General features: G+C 50.3%; 1 protein-coding gene across 3 annotated transcripts in view; it reads right to left on the bottom strand.

Annotated features, from left to right (window-relative positions):
• Positions 1–343: 343 nt before the first annotated feature.
• The window catches only part of PRR5L (proline rich 5 like), an 81,359-nt gene continuing 58,750 nt past the window's right edge, over positions 344–22,952 (bottom strand). The window contains exons 8-10 of one of the 3 annotated variants that reach the window (XR_005021035.1): positions 20,002–20,128; positions 11,140–11,652; positions 344–3,893 (exon numbers count right to left, since the gene is read on the bottom strand). Coding sequence is in view for 2 of the 3 variants with exons in the window: in XM_036862179.1 (XP_036718074.1) it covers positions 11,258–11,652; positions 20,002–20,128 (522 nt within the window). In the remaining variant the exon portion in view is untranslated. Of the gene's footprint in view, positions 3,894–9,008; positions 11,653–20,001; positions 20,129–22,952 lie in introns of those variants that run through there. The other 2 variants (XM_036862179.1, XM_036862178.1) reach the window with 2 other exon arrangements.

Below are 22,952 nucleotides of genomic sequence, written 5' to 3'. Positions count from 1 at the left end.
TGTACTACATACATACACTGGAATATTTCTCAGCCTTAAAAAGGAAGGACATTTTGACACATGCTACAACATAGATGAACTTTGAAAACATTATCCTGATCAAAATAAGCCAGTCACAAAAGGACAAAGATTGTATGATTCCACTTACATCAGGAGCCTAGAACAGTCAAATTCATAGAGATAGAAAGTAGAGTGGTGGCTGCCAGGGGCTGGGGGAGGGAAACGGGGAATAATTGTTTAATGGGGACAGAGTTTCAGCTGGGGAAGATGAAAATGGTCCGGAGATGGATGCTGGTGATGGTTGTACAACAGTGTGAAGGTACTTAATGCCACTGATCTATACACCTAAAAAAGATTAAAATAACAAACTTTATGTATATTTTACCACAATAAAAGAAAAAGAAAAATGCAATTTCAGGTGTGCAGTTCAAACAACTTTTAGTAACTTTACCAAGTGGTGCAACCATCATCATAAATCAGTTTTAGGACATTTTCCTCCCTGCAGTAAGACCCCTGATGCCCATTTATCGTTAATCCCCACTCCGATTCCCCACCCCAGGCAACCATTAATCTGCCTTCTGTCTCTATAAATGTGCCTTTTCTGGACATTTCATATAAATGAAATCATACAGTGTATGGTCTCCTATGACTGTCTCTTTCACTTAGCATGACATTTTTGAAGTCTGTCCATGATGTAGCATGTGTCAGTAGTTTATTCCTTTTTTGTTGCCAAGTAGAACTTCACTGTGTGGATATATCTCGTTTTGTCTCGCCATTCATCAATCGACAGATGTTTTGGTTTACAGTTTTTGGCCATTACACAGAAGGCTGCTATGAACACTCATGATTTTACCTAACCCGGAGACAGCCTGGACCTTTTCTATGCCATCTGTATGCATGCATGTGTGTGTATGTTAAGTATGTATATATGTGTGTATATGTGTGTGCGTGCACATATATATGTTTTTTTTTCTCTAATCTTGCAAGGTAGGCATAATTAGTTGCATTTTGTGGAAGAAAAGAGAGGTTAAGGAATTTGTCAAAGGTCACCAGCTAGTTTTGCTGGGCATAGAAAAAGGTCTGTCTGCAGTGGAGCAGGACAGAGGAGAAAGAGAATGAAACTACAGATAGTGGCCCTGGTTTCCCTGTGGAGTTAATTCTCTTCCTGTGCTCACCGGCTCTCTGGGGGCAATTTGGGGGGCCGAGCCTCAGGGCAGCTCTCACACACTGGTGGGGAGCCTCAAGAGGGAATTTCCCTCCAGTGCAACAACTTCCCTGTGGAAAATCGGGGGCTTTGAGGGGCCACCCAGCAAGCTCTCACTTTTCTCAATGACTGTAATTTGGTTTAGTAATTTAGATTACATTTTCCAAAGAGTGGAAGAAGAGTTTATCATAGTGGTTAAAAGCAAGGCCTCTGGAGCTGGACTACCCTAGGTCCACATTCTGGTGTGGCCCCTTATTAGCTCTGCCACCCATCCTCCCCTCCAGGCATCTTAGCATCTGGGGGAAGACCAGTGCTAGAATTGAGTTGGGAAGGATTATCTGGGGTTTTCCTGCTCTGGTTCCCACTACCCACATATGCATGGATTCAGAGACGAGTCTCTCCTTTACCCTGAGAACTGCTGAACCTCCCCTTAAATTCCAAGGGAAGGATTTAACAGAGTTAAATCTGAAACCCTGGGAGATGGCACTCCTTAGCAGCAGCCTATTGACTGAATCAAGGATGGATACATGATTCTTGAACTAGACCAGATTCTTGAGAATTTGGACTGAGAAATTCAAAGAAGTCAGGCCACAGTAGTCCATGAACTGGAAGGTCTCTGTACCTTTCAGGGATCATGTGCATAGAAGAGTAGAACATTTATACAGAATGTGTGTGTGTGTGTGTAAGAGTCGAACAGACTATCTTAGGATCTTAGTTCTTGAAGGGTTCCCAGTCCAGAATTCCAGGAATCCCCACAGAATTATCTTCCCCTTAGGTTACAATGTACTCCTGTGCTTTCAGGGGCCTCTCCAACTGGTTCAAGCGAGCATACCACAAGCAATATGGTGCTTAGAAAGCAGAGCAGTGATTAAAATCTCTTTGGCAAGAGGTCAGACCAAACTAGATTTAAATCTTGTCTCTCTGATTTTCTGGTTACGTGATCTTAGGAAAATTGCTCAATCCTCTGAGTTTCAATTTCCTCATCTAATGAGGATGATACATTTTACTTCATAAAATTTCTCAGAGGATTACACAAAACAATGAATGTAAAATACTTAGGCTGGTGCATGGCATATAGTTGGTGACCAATAAATGATAACTTACGTATTATAATACATTTCTTTTGAATTGACCTTTTATCATTATGAAATTTGCACGATTCTAAATTAGCAAGGCCAAATTTCTTTTGCTAACATTTATGTGGTATATGCTTCCAACCTTTTATTTCCAATCATTCTCTGTTCTAAGATTTAAAGTGTGTCTCTTATAAACAGCATATTGTTACTTTTTAATCTGGTCTGACCTTCTCTGCCTTTTCATTGGCGTGTTTAGTTCATTTACATTTGATGTAATTTCTGATATCATTGTAGTTTAGTCTACCATCTTGCTATTGGTCATGACCCTTACTCCCAGAATGTGGCCTTTCTTGGGCCTCAACCAAAAGCCTAGGATGTTTGCCAAAGCCCCTCCACTTTGGTGGGACTTGAACCTCTGTCTCCTCAGCATTCTGTAACAGCTGAAATCTGTTCAGCCCTTTAGGGTCCCAGTTGCTGTTTTCTGCTGGGTTTCTTGGAGTTCTCACTGCATGCTCAACTTAGGAGTGAGCCAACAACTTGAGGGGACCTAGTATGCAGATTTCCCATTTAGTCCTCTCCATCATTCTCCCTTCAAGTTCCAGCTACTCTGGCAACGTGAACCTCTGATCACAGCACAGTAAGACTGCTGCTTGCTGCTGTCACCCACTCCCTCTTACTCCCACCTCTATCAGTGATTTTGGGAAAAACCCTTTGGAAAAACCAGGCTGAATGTGAAGTTTTGCCTCATTTGTTTCCCTTCTCTTAGGGATCATAGCAGTTCAGATCCTGCCTGCACTGGGTGCTCTCCAATTCCTTTGAACAGTTGCTTTATATATTTTATCCAGGTTTTATAATTATTTTGGCAAAAAGATTCATCTGATACAAGCCATTCCCCTATGGCCAGAACCAGAAGCCGTATGTTATTTCCACCTATTGAGCCCTTCTTCTCAAAACTGCTTTGGAGTGGGCAGCAAAAGTTTCTGTTGGCAGGCAATTGACTTGATCCTAGTTCAGTTTACAGAGAATGGAATGACCTCATAACTTGGACCCCAGACAAAGCTATCTGAGATATATAACTGATATCAGACTGAAGTTAGGTATTTGTTAAAAGTTATGCGTTCCTGAGAAGATGAAAGAATTCAGGAGACGGTTAGGTTCAAGATATTTACATTGCTTAGTATTCTTCTCAAAGGTGGTTAGACTTAGGCCAGAAAAACCAAGGACATTAAGAACCAATTTAATGAGTGACTTGGTGAGAAGGGCATACTTCTGAAGGTAGACTGAAGAAGTAGGCAATTGTCTTATACTTCTTTTAGGTTTTGAAGTCATTGACTAAACAACCATAAATAGCACCCAGTGTCTCTTGGGGATGCTGACAAGAACCTAGTACACTTTGCTCATAATTTCAAGAATGCTGAGGAACAATCACCAAAATTACTTGAAATACTACAGTTTCCTTAGGTGGAGGTGAGAAGAATCACTCCGAATGTCTGCAGGTCTGAGTCTCACGTCCAAAGGAAATTTCTGGTAATGCGTAACCTTGGTTAACTGGGATGGTTACTGTCTTCTTTAGCAGGCGTGTAGTTTTCAACCCTGGTTCATCAGTCTGGGGTCTAGTCAGGGGCAAAAGCCACATCCATCATTTTAACAGAGAGCATTTAATAGAAAGAATTATTAATCAGGTATTGAACAAGTAAAACGGCCAAGAGTGGACACCGAGGAATCACAGAAGTAACTGCAGGAGGCAACGACCACCCTTAGAAGGAAGAGCTGGGGGTGACTGAGATGTAAAGGGTTGGAGGATGGCCGCTGAGAGCTGGGCTGCAGACGTCTGAGGGGGGCCCAGGCCAGCGGTGCTGCTGCCTCTGAGCAGGAATGTTGAGGCGGGTTCGGGGGGGGAGGAAAACCTGCAAACTGGAGGTAGCTACTGCCACCGGACCCAACTGTCAGTGCAACGCTGACAGGACGGGAAGCGGAGACTCCACCAGCCTCCCAGGCTCCCTCTAGCGGCCCCCACTGGCAGAGCTAACAGGGACCCAGCTAACAATCAGTTGTGTGATGTGCAGGATCCCAGCCCCAGAATCCCCAAATATAGAAAAGTCTCGAGGCTGAGACAAGCGCTTAACAACCACCACACCAGGAAGATTGAGGCTTAAGTGGAGAAAGATTTAAAAGAAACAAAACTATAGCTCTAATATTTTTATGTTAGAACGCAAACTGCCTATTTAGTATTTTAGACACGTGATATTTAAGAGAATAAGGTCCGTTAGAATGACAGTTTTATAATTCCACTTTAAAATGTATAATTGAATAATTAAGTTAGACTTGCGATTTTTTTATGGTGACATCTAAAAGTTTAAGTAGAGTATGAAAACATTTAAAGTTTCCCTTATTTATAAGTTTAATTTATTAGTTTCTATAAGAAGTTAGGATTGGGGAACATTTTGCATGCTGTCAGAAAAACTGAAGTACTTCAAAAAGAAATTAATATATTAAATTTGTAAATGCATTTAAAAGCGTTTCAAGTGCTGAGCTAAGCTTGTAAATAGGACCAAGCATTATGCAGAAGGCTCCTCCAAAGTTATTGCTACAATCTGCTAGACTTATAAATAGAATAATAAAATTTGTAGGATAATAAAATTAAAATCCTGAAAAAGTTTAACTTGTATCTTAAATTGAATATTGATTCTAAAGACAAAATTATTCATTGTATTACGATTACTAATTATTAAACTTATTAGAATAGTATTTTAAAGCCAAAATTAAACTCATTAATAAAAATATCCATTGAAATCTTTCCTACATAAGGAATCCACTTTCCTGGGCCCCCCTCCCCACTCTCTGCTCTCAGGTTTTCTAGAAATAGCTAGAGAAGACCAAGAGAGGCAGCTTTGTTTCTCTGCTTTTCTGGAAACCCTGAAACCAACTCACCTTGCAGCAGGCAAAGGAGATTATGCCCCTGGCTTATCTGTTTTGCTTTCTCATTGTCTAAAGCTGGGATACCCCCATGGAATAGATAGGGATGACCACTGGATTTGAGGTGAAAGAACCTGGGGTTGAGTCCCAGCTCCACCGCTTAAAGAACCCAAGCCTCAGTTTCCCCATCTGCAAAATGAGGGAACACCTGCCTTGCAAGGTTGCCACGAGGATCAGCACGGTGCGGGGCACACCAGGGTGGCAGCATTGGAACCTCCCCTGTGCTGGATCCTGAGGGCAGGGGGCTTAGGACAAGGAGGTTCTTGCCTGAGCACAGGGGCCTAGGCCGCTCCCTCTTACTTTGTGGCAGGAGGGTTTCTTCAAGGAGATGGCCCTGCGACAAGCAAGGGCTTTCTCTCTCCCTCAGGCACAAGGTCCAGGCTCCAAAGGAATTTCTCACCGCAGACAGAAAGGGGAAAGGCCAAGAAAGAGGTGGCTGGCTCAGGAGCAAGGTAGCAGCCCTGTGGACAGAGGTAGCTGTCAGCAGGGCCACGGCAGCCACTGGCTGGAGCAGGATGGGGCAGGGATACAGGGACGGACTCAGACCTGCCTCCAGCCCCTGCCTTGCTCACAGGGTCACCTGGCCGCGCAGCCTCAGTTGGAACATCCCTAGAGAGCATCATGGGGAAGGTCCCCACGGAGGAAGAAAGGAAAGGGGATGAAGGTGCTTTCTATAAATACCTGGGAGGGAGGGGGTAGAGATCAGAATTATCACCACCCCCATTAATTCATTCAATGCGCAAGACTTGGATCTCTCTCTGTATGGCTAGGCTCCAGGCATGCAAACAGAAATCCTACACATCCTCACCTTCCCAGGACAGTACCTGAGAGTGTGCAGAGGCTTCTACCTGGATGAGGGAGAGGGAGCAGCAGGGGCACGGCGGAGGGTGTGGAGGTGGAGGGCAGCTTCCTGGGATAACGGACAGTCAGGGAGCAGTGAAGGAGGCGGGAAAGGCAGGTGGGGATCAGCTCGGGGAGTCAAGTTCAGGTGTGTGCATTTTATTGGAAGCCAGGGAGAAGTTTTAAGCAGGGACTGCATTTTAGAAAGATCAGTTGGGGGGTGTCCATAGGGTGAAATGGAATCTGGAGACCAGTACAGGGAGTACCAAGTCATAGAAGTGCGTTCAAGGGATGGTGTGGGCCTGACAGGCATATGAGATGGGAAATGAGATTTGAGTGAGGGACTCCAGAATCATGGTCACCATGGGAGTCCGGGCCAGTGGGTAGAAATCAGGCTTAAAGGCCCCTGGGCTAGGCGGGCCAGTCTCCCTGGGGACCAGCACCCACCTGCTCAACGCAGCCTCATCTTCTCGGGGTCCCCAGCATACCAGGTGGCTGGCCTTTCTCCCACTGAGACATCAGCAGAGGGGGCAGGAGAGGCCTTGCCCACAGAAATCTTGAGATAAAGATTATCCAGGTGGGCCCAATGGAATCACAAGTGTCTTTAAACGTGGAAGAGGGAGGGGCTTCCCTGGTGGTGCAGTGGTTGAGACTCTGCCTGCCAATGCAGGGGACACAGGTTCGAGCCGTGGTCTGGGAAGATCCCACATGCCGCAGAGCAGCTGGGCCCGTGAGCCACAACTACTGAGCCTGCGCGTCTGGAGCCTGTGCCCTGCAACAAGAGAGGCCGCGACAGTGAAAGGCCCGCGCACCGCGATGAAGAGTGACCCCTGCTTGCCGCAACTAGAGAAGGCCCTCGCACAGAAACGAAGACCCAACACAGCCAAAAATAAATAAATAATTAATTAAAGAAAAGAAAAGTGGAAGAGGGAGGCAGAATGGAGGCTGGCATGAGGGATTCAACCCATTGTTGCTGGTGTTGAAGATGTAGAGGCCACGAGCCAAGGAATATGGGTGGCCCCTAGAAGCAGGCAAAGGCGATGAAATGGATTCTCCCGCAGAGCCTCCAGAAAGGAATGCAGCCCTGCCAACACCTTGACTTTTAGCCCAGTGAGACCCAGGTCAGACTTCCAGCCTACACAACTGTGAGATTATAAGTGTTCGCTGTTTTAAGCCACTTATTCGTGGTAATTTATTATGGCAGCAAGCAGGAACAAAAGCAGGTTGTAAAGCTGGCTCCAATTTTAGAGAGACCTTCTCTAGCCACCTGACCTAGGGTCACCTTCACATCACCCTCTAGTCACTGCATTTTGCCATTTTATGTCATCCAGTGTTGTTCATTTTTTGAAATGCCTGTGTTGACCTGATAGCCAGCCTTCCCGCATTCAGTGGTAAGCTCCAAGAGAGCAGGCACGTAGGTTATCTATCCATCACTGCATCCTCAGCACCCACAAGTGCCTACAAAGCAGTGGCAGTTCCACAAATGTTTGGCCGGAAGATGAGTGGCTGGCTGAGTGAATACAGGTTGTGCGCCAATGGCATGAAATCTACCAAGGCAGAACGCTCAGTGTTCATAGTTCATACTTCCAGCCTCTGAAGGCACAATAAAAAATGTGAACGCTCTCCTTGACCTCCTCCAGGATCTTCAATCAGTTCAGGTCACACCTCTCTGAAGCCTCTTACAAAGCCTTCAGAGGTCTCAAGCTAACACTGCTGCAGCCCTCCCAAGAAAATACTGGGTTGGCCAAAAAGTTCCTTCGGGTTCTCCATAGGCTCGTATGGAAAAACCCGAATGAACTTTTTGGCCAACCCAATATACGTGGAGAGTAAAATATTATAAATTGCCTCTGCGGGATATATGTATATGTATAACTGATTCACTTTGCTGTACACCTGAAACTAACACAACATTGTAAATCAACTATACTCCAATAAAAATTTAAAAAATAAATAAATAAATTGCCTCTGCCCAACAGAACCGAAGGGGCATACACGAGGAGATGGTTCACGAGTAAATACGGTAAGTGCTCCCTCCAGGTCAAACACTCAGGAAAGAGACCAAGCTGGCTTCAGAAGAGGCCTTGCCTTCTCAGACTTTGTTCGGTGTTTTCCAAGCTCCTTTGCAGACGGGCTGTTCCTCCAGGAAATGACTTGCCAATCCAGACAAGGATGGCAAGCCAAGCCCAGGGGAGACTGGCTGAGGTCAGGCTGCTGCCTAACCCTGCGGTGGGGGCAACAGGAAACGGAACATGGTGCCAGGGAAGGCAGGCTCCTCACACAGGGAGTGTGAGGACAGGAAGCAGAAAACATCTAACGGACGCTCTGCGCTTGCAAATTCAATCAAGACACGCAGCCTGGGAACAGGGCAGCATGTACAAAATGATGTTTATTGACTCCATTTTGGAAACAGACAGCATGAAAGGCTTTTGGTTTCTGAGCCCACTCGGAGTTTAAGAGTCGTGATCATTTCCTGTCATTAAACCTCAGCCACCGGAAGATGCCAGCTTAAATAACGAAAACTAATCATCTTGTGAAGGGGAGAAAAAGTGGTTAAAAACACTACGGTTGGACTTCCCTGGTGGCGCAGTGGTTAAGAATCCGCCTGCCAATGCAGGGGACATGGGTTCAAGCCCTGGTCTGGGAAGATCCCACATGCCGTGCAGCAACTAAGCCTGTGCGCCACAGCTACTGAGCCTGCGTGCCACAACTATTGAAACCGGCGCACCTAGAGCCCGTGCTCCGCAACAAGAGAAGCCACCACAATGAGAAGCCCGCACACCGCAACGAAGAGTAGCCCCCGCTCGCCACAACTAGAGAAAGCCCATGCGCAGCAACAAAGACCCAACGCAGCCAAAACTAATAATAAAATTTTTTTAAAAAACAAAAAAACAAAAAACAACACTACAGTTGTTGCTCTTGCAATAGCTCTGATGGCTAGAATGCTCACAGACATCAGCACAATTTTTATATGTACAGTGTGAAATACTGTACAAATATCAGGTGTGTACATCAAAGGTAAAGTTGTAAACTGGCTAACATTCATTAGCAATTAAGTACACTGGGTCTGTACTGACACTCCCATTCTCAACCTAAGAGCTTACATATTTAACTGATGACTGCTGTCCCCATCAGGGGCATTTAGTGTGTGGAAAAAGCATTTAAAGACATATATCATTCAGGTTGTAAACTAAGAAAGCAAACCCAAGCATGACTAATTATTTGGCCTGGATCAATAAATACTAGTCCCAAGTGCTAAGTGTACCAATAAGGACAGAAGCCATCAGTTAAATAAATCATCATGTTGTTACCTACTGATACCTGTTAGTGAATTTGTGGACTTTATCCAATGCGTACACAGATTATTTTTTGTTTGAAATTCTCAGAAGATCTCCTTTGGACATTTCTCTTCCATCAATCTCTTAAAAGGATGAAAACCAAACAACTTTTTAAACAAAATTTCCAAATCAAAGGCCATCAAAAGCATGACTCTAGTCATATTTCAAATCTTCACCCAGAAGGGAAATGCTGTCAAGGCTTAGATGAGCTTAGAAGGTTTCCTCCTCTGCTGGCAGCTTAAACTGTCCTCTTTCTCTCCCGGCCACCTCCTGCCATATTGGAAGCCAAACTGGCTCATGTCTCTGACATTTCATAAACAAAGTTTCCAAAGATTAACAGGATGCCTAGAAGGTGCCAGAAGGGCCCAGGGGCCGTCTCTTTTTTCTGGAGCTGTTATCAGCGGGGCCAACAGGCAAATACAAAAAGAACAGGGAGGTCAAAGGAGATAAAAAGCCCAGACCTGGATGGAGGGAGGAGTGCTGAGGATACATATATAGCACAGTACCAAAGCCTGCTGCCCCAAAAAACATTTCAAGGCCCCACAGGTTATACATTCCAGGCACTTCTTTAATCACAGGGAATGGACATCTCTCCAAAAGGTCCTGCCCACATCTTTCCCAGCTCCCTGCACTGTAGAGCGCTGAGACATCCCATTTGCTAGAACTCTCTGCTCATGAGGCAAGCTGAGTCTCTCTATCTCAATGCAGCTTTTCCTATAAACCACAACACTCACAAACACAGGCCACACTGGATTCAAGTCCAGCTGCTTCCAGAGCTCTGCGGCCTCTGAGCCCTGCCCACCACGGATCACTTTCACCCTGGACCACTTCCAGTCTCCTTTCCTAGGGTAGGGGGTTTGCTATTTTTCAGTTTGAAGAAACACCCCACTGGAAATGAGCGGTGCAAGATCCTACGTGCAAATACTTGCAAGCAATTTATTTTTGAAACTACGCACATTTAAAAAATTCAAGTCAAATCCAGGAACAGACTGGTTGGTTGGTATCAGCTGGCCCGTTCCCCACAATAGGAAAAGGGTCGGTTTCTGAAATGAGAAAGGGAGGAAGGCACCAGCTACTCCACTGGGAAGGTTAGTTCCTTGAGTCGGGGAGGAAGCCTGAGAGGGGAATGCTGAGGCTTAATCAAAGACGGGGTTCCTCCAGCACTGTGGCCCTCCTGGGCCAAAAGCCAAAGGCAGCACATAGGGTCTGGATATAGGTGAGGATGGACCCTCACCCACCAGTGGGGCCACTCTTTCCCAGCAATTCTGAAACTGAAATGAAAGCTGCATTCCCAGAGTCAGGCTTGGGAAGGGCTGCAGTCTACTTTTACTCCACACAAGACGGAGAGAAGAGGTACCTCTCTACTGCCTCTTTTCACCCATCGGCCTCTGTATCACAAGGACCCTCAAGGGGAACTCCACATGCTAACACATCCTTGCTGGCTGTGTGTGTGGGTCGGACGACTTCCTGCTATAGGAACGCCAGGGGCACTGCGATATAGGGCTGGGAGGATCAGATAGTCCAATATCTGCGGGGAAAAGCCCAGAGAGGAGGATTTGAGTTGAGTCAGGCAGGCAAGGCTGAAAGTCAGAAGGTGAACATTAGGCAGTTGGATCTGTGTGGCCGCCAAGAGGTAGGTGGTCACAGTCCCAAAAATGGAGAGGCTCACGACGGGGATTTGCCCTAGGGCGCTCAGACTAGCCTGTACCTGGAAAGGCATAAGGCGGCATTGCCCAAAGGAAGAGCTCCGCTCGGCGGTCCTCAGGGATGAAGCCGCCCTCATCCTGGTGGCCAGGCAGGATCTGGGAGGCCCCAGAGGCGGGCATTCAGCTGAGGGATGCACAGTTCAGCTCTGAGTCCTCCTGGCTGCCCGCTGCCACCTGCTCCGGCTCGTCGGGGCCGTCAGTGATGTTGGGCTCACTGGAGCACTGCCGGTGGGGCGGCGGGAAGCTGGGTGGCAGAAGCAGGCACTTGTCCTCGCCGCCAGGCTCCTCCCCTAAGCCCGAGTGCATCCTGGTGGCCATGGCCAGCAGCTGGATGTCCGAGTGGGCATTGGCCACCGTGTGTCGCCGGACACTGCCACACTTCTCTAGGTAGGCCTCCCCCTCTTGCTCCGTCAGAGGGGTCAGGGCCATCTCGTTCAGGGGCCGGCTGACGGTGGTCATCGGGCAGGCGTAGTTCAAGAGCGTGACCTTGGGCCGGGCCCTGGAGTGGCGCCTGGCTGCAAGAGAAAGACCAGCGAAGGTTGTGATTGCAGAGGGGATAGTGGGAGTCAAAAGCTTCTAATGAATTTGGGGGAAGAGGGAGGTGGTGGCCCCACCTTCAGAGAGCGCTTTAGATGAAGCCCTGAAACGTAGGGGAAGAACTGGGCTACGTCTAAAGGCTTCTGTTGTAACTTTGCTTGTTTATGCCTGATACTGCCCCCCACAGTAGGGGTCACCAAAGGACTTTGCATGATTGATTAGGTCCAAGGGAGTCTCCCCCGCTTTCCCCGCTGCTGCCTGAGCTTCACTGGATTTGCCCTCAATTCCCTTTCAACCAGTCTCCTCTGAAGACCCGGGACCAGCTGCCAAAAGAAGCCCTCGGCTCTACTCAGCATGACGTGCCCTCTGCAGTGTCAACACAGGAAGTGGAAAAGGCCTCCTAAGCTAAGTCCGGAGGAACAGGTAACTGGGGTGGGGGGTGGGGGCTCGGCTATCAAAGCGAGGGCAGTGGGACGTCCTCCAGATCGTCCTGAAGCAGGACTATCAACGCTCCCAGCAGGTCAGTGTTCTGTTCAAGTCAACACTCTGGATTCAACCAGCCTTTCACAGCACCAGAGAATGGGTGACGCTCCGTGGATGGCCCCACTGAGGAAGACAGAGAGAGGGCTGGACAGGAATTATTATAAAACTGCTGCTTCTTGAATTCTCACCACATTCTAGAAAATATGCTCAACCTCGACATGCTTTTGTCTTTTGAATCCTCCTTAAACTGAACCTAAGTTATGATTGTTTTCTCATCTGTAAAGTGGGAGATAATATGAATATCAGAGAGGTAGTAACTAGCCTACGCTCACACGGAAAGAATGTAGTAAAGCTGGGATGCAAACAAGGTCTGTCTCACTCCAGACCTCACTCTTGCAAGCTGCCCACACAAAGTACACATAGTGATAGTAGACTGAGCATCTCGTGGGAAGGACAAGCCAAATACATGGGGTTCAAATCCAGGGAGAAGAGTCCAAAGGAGGAAGCACATGTACCAGCAACAGCCAGTTCTGAGGGCCTCTCATCTCCCACCTTCACAAGGACCAGGCCAGCCCAGAGACCTACAGTGTGGCCGGAGTAGGGACCAGGGTAAGCCTGCATCCCCAAGGTCCCAGGGAAGCCTCCTCTGCAGGCACTGTCCTCTTCTCCTGCTCAGGCACTGAGTCTGCATCACAAACTGGATGAAAGACCCCAGTGAGGCAGAGGAGATGAGGATGGAGGGCTGAGAAACGGTAGGTTCTGGTCAAAGCCTTTTCTCCTTTTCTTTGGCCCCCTTCCTGCCAGTGCACATGTCTCCCAACCTTCCAACTGCCCACCCCATTGCGTGTGTCACTGCTTTCCCCAGCTCCCTCATCCCTGGGACCCCAAAGACCCCTAACACATCCCTCTCTCAGCAGGGGATGCCGTGGGGAGAAATGAAGAAGGGCTGACCGCGCTGGTGCTCCCACCACCCCTGACAGGATCACAGAGGGGGAGGGGGAAACTAGTCTCTAAAGGGAGAGCAGACAGTGCTCGCTGGTCACACACTGGCCTTGGGGACACTCGGCCCATGCTGCTCTAGTTTACTCTCAGTTCTCCCCATGGATCTGGAGGCCCTGATACATGCTCTCAGCACATGCTCCTAGATGGGCATCGCAGGGAGGCTGCCATGTCGAGCTGCAAAGCTCTCAGCAGTTCCCATCACTGGACAATTTTCCATGTCCATATATGCACATATGTATTTACGTATATGTGCATATGTATATACATACGTGTGTCTATATGTATACATACATACACACACACACACACACACACACACATAGGTATAAACAATGACAAGAGAATGAAATCCTAACCCTTAGGACTAAGTTCACCGAGACTACTGGCTCAGAGCCCCAAGGGAGCTGTTTGGTGCGAACAGCAATTACTGATATTTCTCAAAACCAAATAATAATACATAGAGTTTAGAGCTTACTGAGTGTGTTCCCATCTGCCGTCTCACTGTTGAGTCCCAACCTCCCTCTGAAACACTAGGACGGCTCTCATCATCCCCATTGCTCAGATGAGGAAGACTGAGACTTGGCCCAACCCTCTGAGGCTCTAAATGGCAGTGCCCAGACATTCCCCACTACACACTACTGCCTCTCAGGGCTCCGCCGCTGCCCTTGAACCGGCCCACTCTCTGAAGTCAGGTAACAGCAAACACGGCCTCCACTAGTGCCAGACAGAGACTGCGTCATCAGCCCCTTCTCTGGGGAAGAATGAATAGGAGACAGAATGCCAAGGAGCCACCAGGACAGAAGAATTGATGCCAGACGTCGGCAGAGGTCCTCTCTGAAGCGTGGGTGCTCGTACGTGCCAAGCCGCACATTTCTATAATGTTCCCACATTTTTACAATAACCATGTATTACTTTTATGATCACAAAAATCGATAACTATAAAGCAGAAGCACCGGAAGAGTTCAAAGAAACAGGGGCCTCATTAAAGAACCATCCTTTAAAAAATGCCCTTGAAAACAATTCATTTCTCTCCTGCTGCTGTTAAAAGCAAGCACACTCTAGGTTGGCAGTGGCAAAACCCAGGTTGTGGCCCTACAGCCAGCCTGGCAGGAGACTGGGCTGGACTGTTCGGTGAGCATTTACTACGTGCAGATCCAGGAAGAGGAAAAAAACTAGGACAAAGCCCAGGCCCAGGACATGGGATGAGGTGAGGGCCTGGGGGACAGATGTGCATGGTGGACACACACAGAAGCTCTGGGGGAAAGAATTCGTTTGATGATTTCCATAGTAGAACGAGCTAGCAAGGTGTCACAGATGGGGACTTGGGCATTGCCCATCTCTCTCACACCGTTAGTTCAGCACCCCAAAGGCCCTGGAGGGTTCAACAGGCAGCAAACTGACAAGAGAGGCCACTTGGGCTGCTGCGGAGAGACGGAGCCAGAGGGAGGGCGGCCAGCCTGGAGGAGGGGGTCCCCATGACATCTGCCCCCTCTTTCAGCAAACACATCTTGAACTTTGTGCAAGATGCTGTGCACACTGCTGACAGCAAGAGAAATGTAAATCTGATGTGGGGCCTGCACAGGGGCTGGAGCGCAGCGGGTGTGTGCGTTGGAGAGGGGTAGGGTCTCAGGCACAATCATTAACTGAGCATCTACTCTGCACTGTAGCAAAAAAGGAGAAGCTTCACTGACATGATCTCCTGCTAACTATTCTGCAGAAAAGGAACCTGAGGTTGAGATGCTAAATCATTTTACAGTCACGATTAGTGATGAAACCGGGATTCAAACCCAAGGCTGACAGCACAGCCCTTGCTCCTGACCTCTGGGAGGCCTGCACGCAAATCAGTGCCAAGTGGCAGGGCAGGGCTACAGACAGAGCACTCTGGGGATTCAGAGGAGGAGGAGTCATGAAGCGGGGTCCTTCTAGATGGGCCTGCTCCTTTGAGAGGGATGGACAGACTGCACCCCAGCTGGCGGTTCATTTATTCCCTCCCTCGGAGGGGAGGTCTATGCCAGGCCTGGGATACAGGTGAGCCACGTGCAACAAGCTCCCGGTCTAAGGGGGAGACCAACAAATAATCAGGCCATGACTACACACCATGGCAAGGGCCAGAATGTGGTCTGGGGTCCAGAGAAGGGAAGGGGAGGCACACACAACTCCTCACCTGGGGTGATTCCACAGGCCCCAGGCCATCCTGTCTGGGGCCCATAATACAGCAGGTGGCAGCTCTGCCTGGGCCCTGCCCTGAGACAGGCCGTCTTCTTCCTCCTCTGTGCTCGGCCCTCTGCAGCTCAGAGACGTTAAGTAACTTACTCCAGGGCACACAGCTGAAGCCCAGCCCTTGTGGTTTCCAGGGCCCTGCTCCTTCTGCGGCTGGCCTCACCTCTCTCCGTAGGGCTGTTCCCTGACGCTGACTGAGAGGCCTCCAGCTCTTCCTCCTGCTTTCTGGGTGGAATGTTTTGGCTCCCAAGACTGGGTGTGGGCACAGCCGAGACCACAGGGGCCGCTGGGCTGTGTGAGTCCCCTGGGCAGACAGTGTGTCCTTACGAAGCTCCCACCAGATTCCAGAGCCAACCCCAGGACAAGTATACGCCAAGCTGTGTCCCTGGCGAGGTCAGACCCCGCTAGGGCCACTTGGGAGGCCTTAAATCTGAAGCGTAGGCCTGGAGCTGATAGTGGCCTCCCCACACTGTGGCTGCTTGCTCTCTTTCCCCTCTTTTTCTTTATTTGCATCAGGGAAAGCTGGGCCCTGCCACTCAGAGAAGGAAATTTCCATTAAGGGACTGGCTAAGCTGTGGATCTCCCGCTGGGGCCTAAAAACTGGTCCCTCCCCTGCAAGGGGGCCCTTGGAGCAGGGAGAGGGGCTGGGCCCTGCCACCTCCTGTACCCACTTCCAGGCCTCCTCCTGCCTGTCACATGGGGTATGGCGAGGGGAGTCTTTGTTCCCCCCTCACTCCCTGGGCGCCCCGCTGAGCCCTGGCATTCATCCCCCTGCTCCGGAGCCAGCCATGGCAGCTCCTTTCAACCCCCCAGAGAGAAGCAAAGCCTGGAGGAGGCGGTCCTTTCTTGGGGACTCAGTTCCCAGGCCTTTGATCTCCCAGGCTCGGTGGCGGGCCTCACCAGCCCCCATAAGGCAGGCATTGTGATCCCTGCCCACCACGTCCACAGTGGGTGTCCCTCTTCAGGCCCCAGCACCTGAAAGCCCATGAATGCCTACTGGTCACGGGGACAAGTTACAGTATGTTGAGGAAAAGGGCCCTCCCCCTGAGGGAGGACACAATGGAGAGACATGGGTGGGAGGCCAGGCTTCCATGTGGGAGAAGCCGCGCACTACCCAGGCCAGGGCAGCAGCCTGGAAACTTGGGAAACCAGAAAGGTAGAAACACGGGCCTGGCCTCTGACAAATCAGCCTGGTTTTTTTTTGTTTTCTTGGGTTTTTTTTAAGATTTCATTATCTTCCTCCTCATCCCCACACTCCATCTGCCCGAGAAAAGCGACAGCTTTGGCAGGGAGGACACACACACACACACACACACACACACACACTCACTCCATCACGGCCTTGGACTCATCTTTTCTCTCTGAAGCGAGCCTTGCACATCCGCAGGGAGAGGCTTAACTCTCAGACCCATCGGCCTGGCCAGTAGGAAGAGGGCCTGCCCTTGAGTCCCCAGATCAACCTGTGTGGGCACGTGGGTGCAGTGGGGAGCCCCCTGGAAAACCACTTCTCTGGCTCTGGTCACCTACCCCATGTGACCCGGGGGACGTTTCTTACCAACGCTGAGTCTGAGGTCACGAGAGCAGGCACCCTCACAGCAGTCCGTGAGGATGATTACGTGCCAAGCCCTTGCTCAGGGCCTGGAAGGTGACGAGCACTTGATAAGGGGTGGCTGTGGAGATGACGGTCCCAGCTGCCCTTGACCCCTCCCACCGAGTCAGGCCCAGAGCGGACGTGGCAAAGCCCTCCCGAGGGTCTAGGGATCTCTCACGTCCACTCCATCTCCTCAGTCTCTACCTCAGCCGGTCGTCATAACAGGCAGCTGCCTCTTCCACAGGCAGGAGAAATGTCATTGCCTCCAACTGACGACTGAGGCCCAGAGACACCTCTCTTTATCTAGAAAGGGGTGTCCTCGATAAGGAAGGGCAACTTCGTGGCCGTGTGAGCTTTCTGGTACCCAGGGGTTTGGGATGACATGTCGGCCTCGGATACCCCTTGGGCTAAGGAGTGTGTGGACAAGGAATGTTGCCTGCGTGTCAGTAAGCAAAGGGGTTGTGGCCGTCAAGCCATCAGCCACAGACGCTGCCCCCTGAGGGGATTCAGGATGGAGAAGAGCAGGATACTGGCCCTAGAGAGTTAAGGTGGGTATCAAAGGAATGATTTCAATGAGCCCAGACTCTTGCATCTTCCCATATGCAGAAAAGCGCAAAATTCACCAACTTGAGATGTCTGTTTTCCTTTAACAGTATTCTTTCAATGTTCCGACTACCTGGTCTTTGTTGCTAAAACTTCTACATATCCTGGCTCCTCCCTGACCTCATTGGAACAGTCCCTCAGAGCTCTCGAGAGGCTGTCTTCTGCACGTGAGTCCTCAGTTTGTCCGTTGAATAAAACATAATTCTCAACTTTTAGGTTGTATATATTTTTCAGTCGACAACAGAGAGGGAAGGACCAGCTCCTCTGCTGTCCCTCAGTGAAATCAGTCACCTCCTAGGAGTTGACGGGGTGGGTGGGGTGCGGGCGGAGTGTGGGGAAAAGCTGGTAAAGTGCAAACAGCTCGGGGCTTTGGAAGCCTGTCTCCACTAGCCAAGCGACCTTGACCTTAATTTGCCTCCGCTGTGCGTGGGAAGGTGGTATCCAGCCCACCCGCACAGTGCCCAGGATGTGGTCTGTGTCCCGGGGCTTCCCCTGCCATCAGCCACTCTGAAACTCTAAGGCCCTCTCAGTTCCTCCAATGCTTCACCCTCCTGCTCCCCGCCCTCCTCCCCCCAACTCCAAAACCCTCCCAAAGATCCTTCCCTTTGCCTGGGACAGTCTTCCTTTCCCGTTTACTCAGCTAACTTATATTCATCCTCCAGGTCCCACTGCAGATACCACTTCCTCCAGGGAGTCCTCCCTGATTTCCCAGTCCAGGTGAAGTCCTCCTGCCGTGGGCCCTGGACTTCCCCACTCAGAGCACTGGTACACTGATGAGTCATCATCTATTGTTTGTGACTTCCTCACCAGACCCTGCGTCCCAGAGGGCAGGGGTGGGTCAGTTTTGTCACAGATATACCTGCAGCACCTCACAAGGCGCCAGGGACAGGGTCTCAGTATACATTTGCTGAACTAGTAATATAATAAAAAAATAATCAAAAGAAGGTCATTTCCTTCCCTCTCTGCCCCTACTGTGACAACGCCCCAGAGCAAAGGATTGTCCTTGGTATAAGAATAAAACCTCAGGCTTTTGGTTTATAATTTGATGAAAGTATGTTTTAGTCTTATTGTAGCCGAAAAGTTGAAGGTATCCCTTCTTAGAGCAAGTCCTCACTGAACAAACTTGCAAATCTATTCTTGTTCCCGGCTCTAGGCCCAGTGGATGGCGGGCTCCGTGCCATGGCCTGGCTAACCCGCTGGCATCTTGACATCTGCCCGAAAAACTCGGGGGCCAGTTGCCGGGCCAAAGCAGGAAGGTGGCGCCCAGGCCTCCTCAGGGGAGGGCAGGGAACTGTTTTCCTTCAGCCGGGTGGAATGAGGGAGGGAGGGAGAGAAGGAGGGAGTGTGAAGGTCCAGGCTCGGGCCAGCACCCTCGGATCTGTGGTGGCTGTGGTTATACTGGTGTCTCCAGAGAAGCATAAAGGGGCCCTGAAAACTGTGGCCGGCCCTGCCTTTTTCCTGCAGTCCTGAGGCCCAGGAAGGGGCGGGAAGCCTGCTGGAGGCTGCTCCTCCCCCCTTTTCTTTGAAGCTCAGCTAAGGTCTCCATTCAAGCAAGAAGAGGGGGCAAAAGGTTCCAAATTTGGGGAATCCCTTTCCGCCTCTGCACCTGTCTGTGGGTGCTGGTCACCCCAGCCCCAGGTACAGACGCCGCCCATCCATCTAACAGATATTTTTTTTTGAGTGCCTACTGTATGCCAGGCACCATTCTGGGTGCTGGAGATAGAACCACAAACCAAAAGTTCATGCATTTGGGGGATTCTCAGAGGGTAACTGAGCCATATTGTTTATGATATTCTGTAGCTATTTTCCCATCTAGGCTGTGGTCTCACTGAGAGAAGGAACAGACCCAATTCAACTCTAGATTCGCCAGGGTGACTAGTACAGAGCCTGAATGCTAGCTTTACGGCCACTGAAAAAGGCCACAACGGGATCTGTCCCCCAGTCCAGGAGCCCCTGTCCTTGGTGTGAAGGCCCTGGCGGTAACTATAGAAATGTAGTGGGCAGCCAGCAGCTGTATCTCCAGCCACACACACAATGAGCTGGTTTCACATTCTGAGCTGCTTTCACAGGGAAATTCATCACTGGTGGTTTTTCCACTCATGGGGGGATGGGGTGCAGTAAGGCAGTTTCTGGTATGAGATACAGGAAAATTAACATCGCAGACACCGAAAAAGATCAAAGCCACCGATCAAAGATGCGGATCAAACAAGCGCCACCACGGAGGTGTGGTAACAGCGCCTTGGGAGGAATTGCCAAGAGGGGAGGTTACCGAGACACAGGCCAGTGGGAAACATGAGCGATGGACATGCAGAGATTTGCACGACCCACATGGGAAGCAAAGGGCTTGGGGTGTAATCGGGGCTCGGTAAAACATAGCTGGTACCATTGCCACGGAGGCTCCTAGCGGCTTGAGAGCCGTGCCCCTTACCCAGTGTGTACGTGGGGCCTGAGACGCTGCGGTCCTCGCTGATGCCGAGGAAAGGAGAAACCACCTGCTTCACCAGCTCCTCCAGCTGCAAATAACCCTCGCTTGGGCCTGTGGGCTCGTGAACACTCTGGAAATAAACACCCAAGAGAGACAAAGGTCAGTCAAAGTCACGATGCCCAGCTGATTCTGACTGCCCTCCTACTATATTCAAGGCAGGCCGCATCCTTGTGGCTGAAATGAAGGACAGCCAGGACTGAAGCCTCAGGCCCTTGTCGTGGGTGGCGGTGATCGGCACTGCGCACGGAGAGCACCGTGGCCTCTGCAGTTGGATCCCACCCCGATGCCGGGCCCGTGGGAACTGTCCCCACCCCAGCTCCGGGGCTGAGGTCTGAATGGCTCCAACCACAGCACTCTCACCCTCCCTGTCACAATGACTGTTTCACAGCTGGCACACAGGCGCTTTAGATAAGCGCTTCACGTGTATCAGAGCACAGAGGCCTCCCGACAACCCTCATCATCTGCCTTTTACACATGAGGAAAGTAAGACCCAGAAAGCTCATGTAACTTGCCCAGGGAAACACAGCTGGAAAGTGGCAAAAACCTGGGACTGGAACACAGGCTGCCTGGCTCCAAGCCCATCTTACTGCCCCTTGTTAATTAGCTAGAAAAGAAAGGGGGACAGAATATGGAGAAGTCCAGAAGAGTAGAAGAAAGGGAGTGTCATTGTGGAACTAGACACCCATTTAGCACCAAGATGAAGGATCAGTTCTAAAGCCCAGCGCGACAGGAGTCCTCAGAGCTAAAAGGAGCCAGAAAGTCACCAAGGTTTTCTAGAAAACCAGCAGACTCCAAGGGAATTCAATTTCTCGCTGGAAAGGCCTAGAAGCCACGTGCTCATGTTGAGGGGCTGCAGGGGAGCAGAGACAAGGCTCTGCGGGGCCTATGCTCAGCCCAAAGGGTTGTCCCATCAAATTCTCAACACGGAATAGATTTTATACCACCCTCACTTGAAAAGCGAAAACTCTCCACTGCACTGGAGTTTTGGAGGCTGGGCCATGAAGAGGGAAGGGCCAGTCCTACAGGCTGGAGATCGCTGGGTGAGGGGTAAGCCCCCAAGGAAACTGGCTGACGTGGTCCTTCGTCAGCTCCATCACCGTGCGAAGGAGGTGGCTGGGGGCAGTGGGAGGGAGGGGGAAGCTTAAGGAAACACAGAGGAGGCTGAGGAGGGGGCTATGGTGCAGAAGACTTGGAAGTTAGGGCTGGGAAGGGCTTGGAAAAGAAATGAAGAGAAAATGCGAATGGGGCTGCCTGGCGCTTGAAGGGGGTGATGAAGGGGAGACCACTTGGTGGTTTTTCACGCCCCCAGGTTCCAATACTGCTTAGCAGGAGGTGAAGCGTTGGGAAAGGCCAGCAGTGGAAATAAGATGCTTCACACACAAATCTGCCCAAATGGAAGGGGCTCCTCCAGGCAGTAGAAGGGAGAGGGGAGCCTTATTCATGCACCCAGAGACCCACCCCCGGCCTCAAAAGTGGACCAGTTTCAGCCCCAAAACCACCTCGGTTGGGTTTCAGAGCTGAGGAAACTTTTTTTTCTCATTTTTTTATGCCTTGATATTTCTCATCTGCCTTCTCTCCCTAAGCCTCTCCCCCTCTACAATTCCTAAGCACTAAACAGAGAGGGATGACAGAATAAGGAAAAGAGGAAGGAGGTGAGAAGAAAATGTTTAACTAACAAAAGCATTGATTCGGAGCTGGATGGTTTTCTCCCTGGGCTGAGAACTTGACTTGCACACAGCCCTCTAGGAGGCAGCTGCCCTCAGCCCTTGGCCTGGCTGCTGGACCGGCTATGTATATGCAAGGCCCAGTGCAAGAGGAAAATGTGGGGTTCCTTGTTCAGAAATTGTTAAGAGTTTCCCGACGGCGACAGGAGAGAATTAAACCAAGCACGGGGCCCTGCTGAGACTGGGGGCCCTGGGGGACGGCCCGGCAGGGAGCACACCTGTTTGACTTGGCAGGTCCCCTAGGAAGGGACCATTCTAGGATGGTCTCAGACCTGTCTGCCCCTGCCAGGGGGAACTAGATCTCCACCGTGGTCAAAACCTCTGGCTCAGCCTCTTCCTGGACAGCCTAAGGACAGGAGCTCATGGCCCACAGCAGGAAAGTTTGAACCCCTTGTATATTTTGGGGAGAGGGGGGGTTTGTTCAGGGACATTTTGGAAAAGCACTGGAAAAGGGAGAGATGGCCTGAGAAATGGCTCTTTTCTCCATATGAGTTAGGCAGGGAAAAACCAGCCCCAGATCTCATGGCGCTGTGGAAAGTAGGGGCCCAGGGAGAGAGCAGAGCAATTCTAACTACTGGGGCCTAAACTTCCCGCAGCGGGGATGGTCCCAGGGTAGTACAGCCTGCACGTTCCATTCAGATCCAGAAGCTGCCGCCCCTGCCACCCAAGGAGCTGGACCTGGACTGGGGAAAAACCTGCCTTTGTCACTGTCACACTCGCGCCTCTGGCTTCCTAGCTCCCAGAGTGTAGAAGAACATGGACCAGGGAACCAGTCCCAGGAGGCCCTCGGGGAAATGATGTCAAATGTCCTGTGTTAAACAGACCATCTCAGAAGCTCATGGGGTGGCTCCAAGTACCCTGGGAGACTGCAGGAGGGGAGGCTGTGGCAGCCGGGAAAGGCTAGGTGGGAAGGTAGAAACAGCAAGAACTGAGGAATGGGTGACAAATCCAGCTCTCTCACAAATCAGTACGTGACCTTGAGTTAGTTTGCCAACCTCTCTGAACCTCCATCTCATCTGTGAAATGGGAAAACAGAGACTGTTTCCTTGCCCGACTTCCCAGAATATAAATGGAAATGGAAGTGTGGAAGCCCAACTTTCCTTTCCTCATCTTCCTCTCCGAATCCCAAAGGGCTCCTTTTCTAGACTCCTTCTTCAGGACCCAAGCCCT

Source organism: Balaenoptera musculus, chromosome 8 (assembly GCF_009873245.2).
Source record: "Balaenoptera musculus isolate JJ_BM4_2016_0621 chromosome 8, mBalMus1.pri.v3, whole genome shotgun sequence".
Classification (NCBI taxonomy): Eukaryota; Metazoa; Chordata; class Mammalia; order Artiodactyla; family Balaenopteridae; genus Balaenoptera; species Balaenoptera musculus.
The sequence above is the reverse complement of the archived record's forward strand: the minus strand, read 5'-3'. Positions and strand labels throughout refer to the sequence as shown.